This window comes from Neopelma chrysocephalum, unplaced genomic scaffold, assembly GCF_003984885.1.
Source record: "Neopelma chrysocephalum unplaced genomic scaffold, ASM398488v2 Primary Assembly neopelma1_158549, whole genome shotgun sequence".
Lineage (NCBI taxonomy): Eukaryota > Metazoa > Chordata > Aves > Passeriformes > Pipridae > Neopelma > Neopelma chrysocephalum.
Genome location: NW_020934857.1, coordinates 1 through 3,877, shown reverse-complemented (window position 1 = coordinate 3,877; position 3,877 = coordinate 1). Strand labels below are relative to the sequence as shown.

At 53.1% G+C, this 3,877-nt stretch overlaps 1 protein-coding gene across 1 annotated transcript; it reads right to left on the bottom strand.

Annotated features, from left to right (window-relative positions):
• Nucleotides 1–164: 164 nt before the first annotated feature.
• On the bottom strand, nt 165–2,032 carry LOC113962391 (coiled-coil domain-containing protein 166-like). The gene is made up of 2 exons (XM_027673146.1): nt 1,947–2,032; nt 165–1,140 (listed from the first exon to the last, which is right to left on the bottom strand). Exons 1-2 carry the CDS (start codon nt 2,030–2,032, stop codon nt 189–191), a joined length of 1,038 nt encoding a protein of 345 aa, XP_027528947.1. The 3' UTR covers nt 165–188.
• Nucleotides 2,033–3,877: the final 1,845 nt, after the last annotated feature.

The following is a 3,877-nucleotide window of genomic DNA, read 5'->3' as shown; positions in this document are numbered from 1 at the left end:
CCTTCCACTACCCCAGGTTGCTCCCAGCCCCATCCAACCTGACCTTGAACACTTCCAGGGACGGGGCCACCACCACCACCTCCCCGGGAGGGAAGGAGAACGCGGGTGTGGATACATTCCATGAATATATTTTATGGATCCTTTTGATCAGGGCTCAAACTGCTGAAGGGCTTTGGTTGCTGCCGTGTTTATCTCCTGCAGCTCGGGTAGTTGGGGATCCCCTGCCCAGGAGGGCACAGCGGGTCGTCCCGGCGGCGCCGGGGGCTCCGCACTGGTGTCCCCAGTGCCGCCCGCTGGGCACACTGGTTCTCCCGGAGCAGCTGCTCCTGCTGATCCCGCAGCCGGATCTGGGAGTCCCTGAGCACCTGGGAGTGCTGGATGAGGCCGAGCAGCTCCCGGCGCAGGCGCCTGTTCTCCGCCTTCACCTGCTCCACGTGCTGGATGAGAGCCCGCAGCGCCACCTCCTCGGCCCTCCAGGTGAGCTGCTGCATCCTGCGCTGCAATTCCCGCTCGCACTCGGCCTTTTCCTGCAGGAACCTGCTCTTGACGTTGCGGGTTTCCTCGGCGCAGCGGATCCTGGTGGCCAGCAGTTCCTGCTCCAGCTCCTTCACCCTCCGCTCCGACTGGGCCAGCACCTCCTTGTACGGCTCCAGCTCCTCCAGCTCCGTGTCCAGGCGAGAGGACTCGGCCTCCGTGTCCCTCAGGGAGCTCGTCAGCTCCTGCTCCTTCCCGGCGTACTGCGGGACCAGCTGCTCCTTCTGCGCCTGGCTTTGGGCCAGGTCCCGGGAATTCCGCTCGTTCAGGGTGATGAGCAGATCCCGGCGCTCCCGGCCCAGCTTCGCTCCGCACGACAGGAAAGTCTGGCTCTGCTCCCGAGTCCCCCGGGCCGCCTCCTCCAGGGATTTGCTCTCCCGCAGGAGCTGCTCCGTCCTGCCCAGGTAGGTGTCCAGGTGTTCCGTGAGGATCCCGCATTCCTCCTGCAGGAACTGTTTCCTCTCCTTGGGGAGGTTTTCCACGTCATCTGTTTCTGTGGATGTCTCTCCATCCTTGCTCCTCATTCCTTCCTTGGTTTTCCCGGCAGCCATGGGGGCTTCTTTCCCCTTGGGTTTGGATGCTGTATCCCAGTCAACCTCTGGAAAACTGGAACAGAAGGAAAACAGACCTGAGGGAGCATTTTCCCCCCAGCCCTCGGGTTTCCAGCTGGTTCTTCCGGCAGCTCAAATGTTTGACCCAGAACTGTCCATGTCTGGGGCAGAAGCGCAGGTGCCACACCTGGATTTCTATTTCCCACCTGAAGTTGCCTCAGGAGAAACCCAAAAACGCACATTTTGAAAGGTTTCTCCTTTTTGCCGTCTAATGTTGGGATATTCCTACAGTTTGGAGGAGAAAGTCCAGTTCCATCCCATTCCTTCCTCACAGATTCTGGTGTTTGAAGAGGCAGCTGCTTCCCAAACCAGTATCTCCCATCCCAAACCAGTATCTCCCACTGCAAAACAGTATCTCCCAATCCAAAACAGTATCTCCCGTCTCAATTTCAGGAGATTCTGGGGGTTTTTATATTTTTAAGCATTAATTTGATGAGATTCAGGTTTTCAAACATTTTTTAATCATTAACTTCAGGACTTGCTGAATTTCTGAATTATTTATTCCAGCACAGAAAGCTGGAATTCAGCATTTAGAGCCAGAGTCTGACAAGTCTGATGGTTTTCATGAACATTTGCAATTAAAAATTCCCATTTCCTAATACAACTCACATCAGTTTTTAAGGGAAAATTGCAAAATTTCGGGAGATGGGTAAAAAAACAGAATAAATCCACTAAAATCCCAGCTGATGCTGGAATTTTGGGGGGAATGATGAGTTGTGTGAGGGTCAGAGAATTCCCGAGTCCCTGCGGGGAAAGGAAGAAGTTGTGATTGTACAACATTTGGGATTTTAAGGCACTTACCTTCCCTCCTCTGAGGTTTTGCAGCTGCTTTCCTGGCTCCCAGCTCGCTGCTGGCCGGACTGGCAGTGTTTGGGAGCTGCGTCCATGGAGACGGGCACGTGAGGTCACAACGGGAGTTCTGCAGTGGATCCCATTCCCTGGGAAACTCTGCCATGGGATCCCAACCCCAGGGAAGCTCTGGCATCCAGGCGGCTGCTCCCAGGAGCTGGGACACCCCAAAGCCCCAGGACAGGGACACCCGGGGGGAGGTGATGTGTCAGGGCAGAGAGGGCTCAGCCAGGGTGCAGGGGGGGCTGGGAGCAGCCACAGGGACTTTGGACAAGGGCCTGGAGTGCCAGGACAAGAGGGAATGGCTTCCAGTGGACAGAGGGCAGGGTTAGATGGGATATTGGGAAGAAATCCTTCCCTGGGAGGGTGGGGAGGCCCTGGCACAGGTTGCCCAGAGAAGCTGTGGCTGCCCCATCCCTGCAAGTGTCCAAGGCCAGGTTGGAGCAACCTGGGGTAGGGAAGGTGTTCCTGCCCATGGCAGGGGGGTGGAACAAGATAAGCTTCCAGTCCAAATGATTCCATGATTTCCTTTCTGGTCCTCTCAATAAAGAGTTCACACACCTTCAGTCTCTCCAGGCTTCCTTCTCACCGTGCCTGAACCCTGCCTTTCCCATCTATTTCTGGGAGAACCAGCCATAAAATCAGCTCTGTGGGAGGGGATCAAAGGTCCATCAGCCCTGGAAACCCGTCTCCCACAGGGACTAAGAGCAGGAGGTGTGGAAAACACACAGGGACAGGGACAGCACTTCTGATTCTTCACCACTTCTCAGAGCCAATTTCAGCTCCGTGGGGCTCCGGAATCTCCAGCCCCAGATGGGTTTTGATGCCTGTCAAGAGCCTCAAAGCATTTTGCTGTCACCAACTCACCCAGAGTTTCCCTAAATCCTTATCAAATTGGAGTATTATTCAACTGTAAATACGAGGTAGAGAGAGGGAGGTAGAAATAGGGAGAGAGAGAGAGAAGAGAGAGAGACAGAATAAGTAAAAATATATCACCACCACATGGATTCCAACAGTGTCCCACTGGGTCCTTCTTCTGGTTTTCTTGGAGGTGAGGGTCCCAAAGTCGTGCTTCTGGGGTGCTACTTTTATACAGTCAAGTCTTGGATATTCCCAGGGTGTGTCAGATGTTCCCAAAACTTGAGATGGCACAGGTGTAAGCAGTTGTTTTCTTTCCCATAGCTTGCACAGTGGAATTTTGTCTGGTGTGCTGATTTCCAGCCTTCATTTAGGTCTGGAATCAATGCTTTCTTTTCTCACAGTTTTCCACAGTGGGAATTTTTGTTCAAGTGGCTTACCCAGATCTGCCTTACCGGGCCAGGTTCCTGTTGTTGCCATCTGCTCTTGTCACAGGTTCCTGTCCTGGTGGCTTATCTTCTGGGAATTTCCTTCTCTGACACTGTTTTGAGAAAATTAACTGCATTCTTTAAGTCCTGACAGCAACATCCAGTTACTGTATAACCCAGGTGCATTGTCTTGAAGAGAATTGTGTAACTTAGAACTTTGGGGGCTCCAGACAAAGATGACCACCAGGGACCTCAGAAAAAGACACTCAGAGACCTTATAAGGACATTCTAAATGCTAATAGGCATTTATGAATTGGGAAATGTCATGAATATGTGACAGGAATGTGGGGAATGAAAAATTAATAGTCGTGTAATGCTGACATATCAGCTGTAGCTGGGATACCTCTGTGTGCTCTTTGACAAACTGATTCCCAGGGCACATGAGCTGATTCCCGGGGCACATGAACTGATTCCCAGGGCACACGAACTGATTCCCAGGGCACATGAACTGATTCCCAGGGCACACGAACTGATTCCCAGAGCACATGAGCTGATTCCCAGGGCACATGAACTGATTCCCAGGGCACATGAACTGAT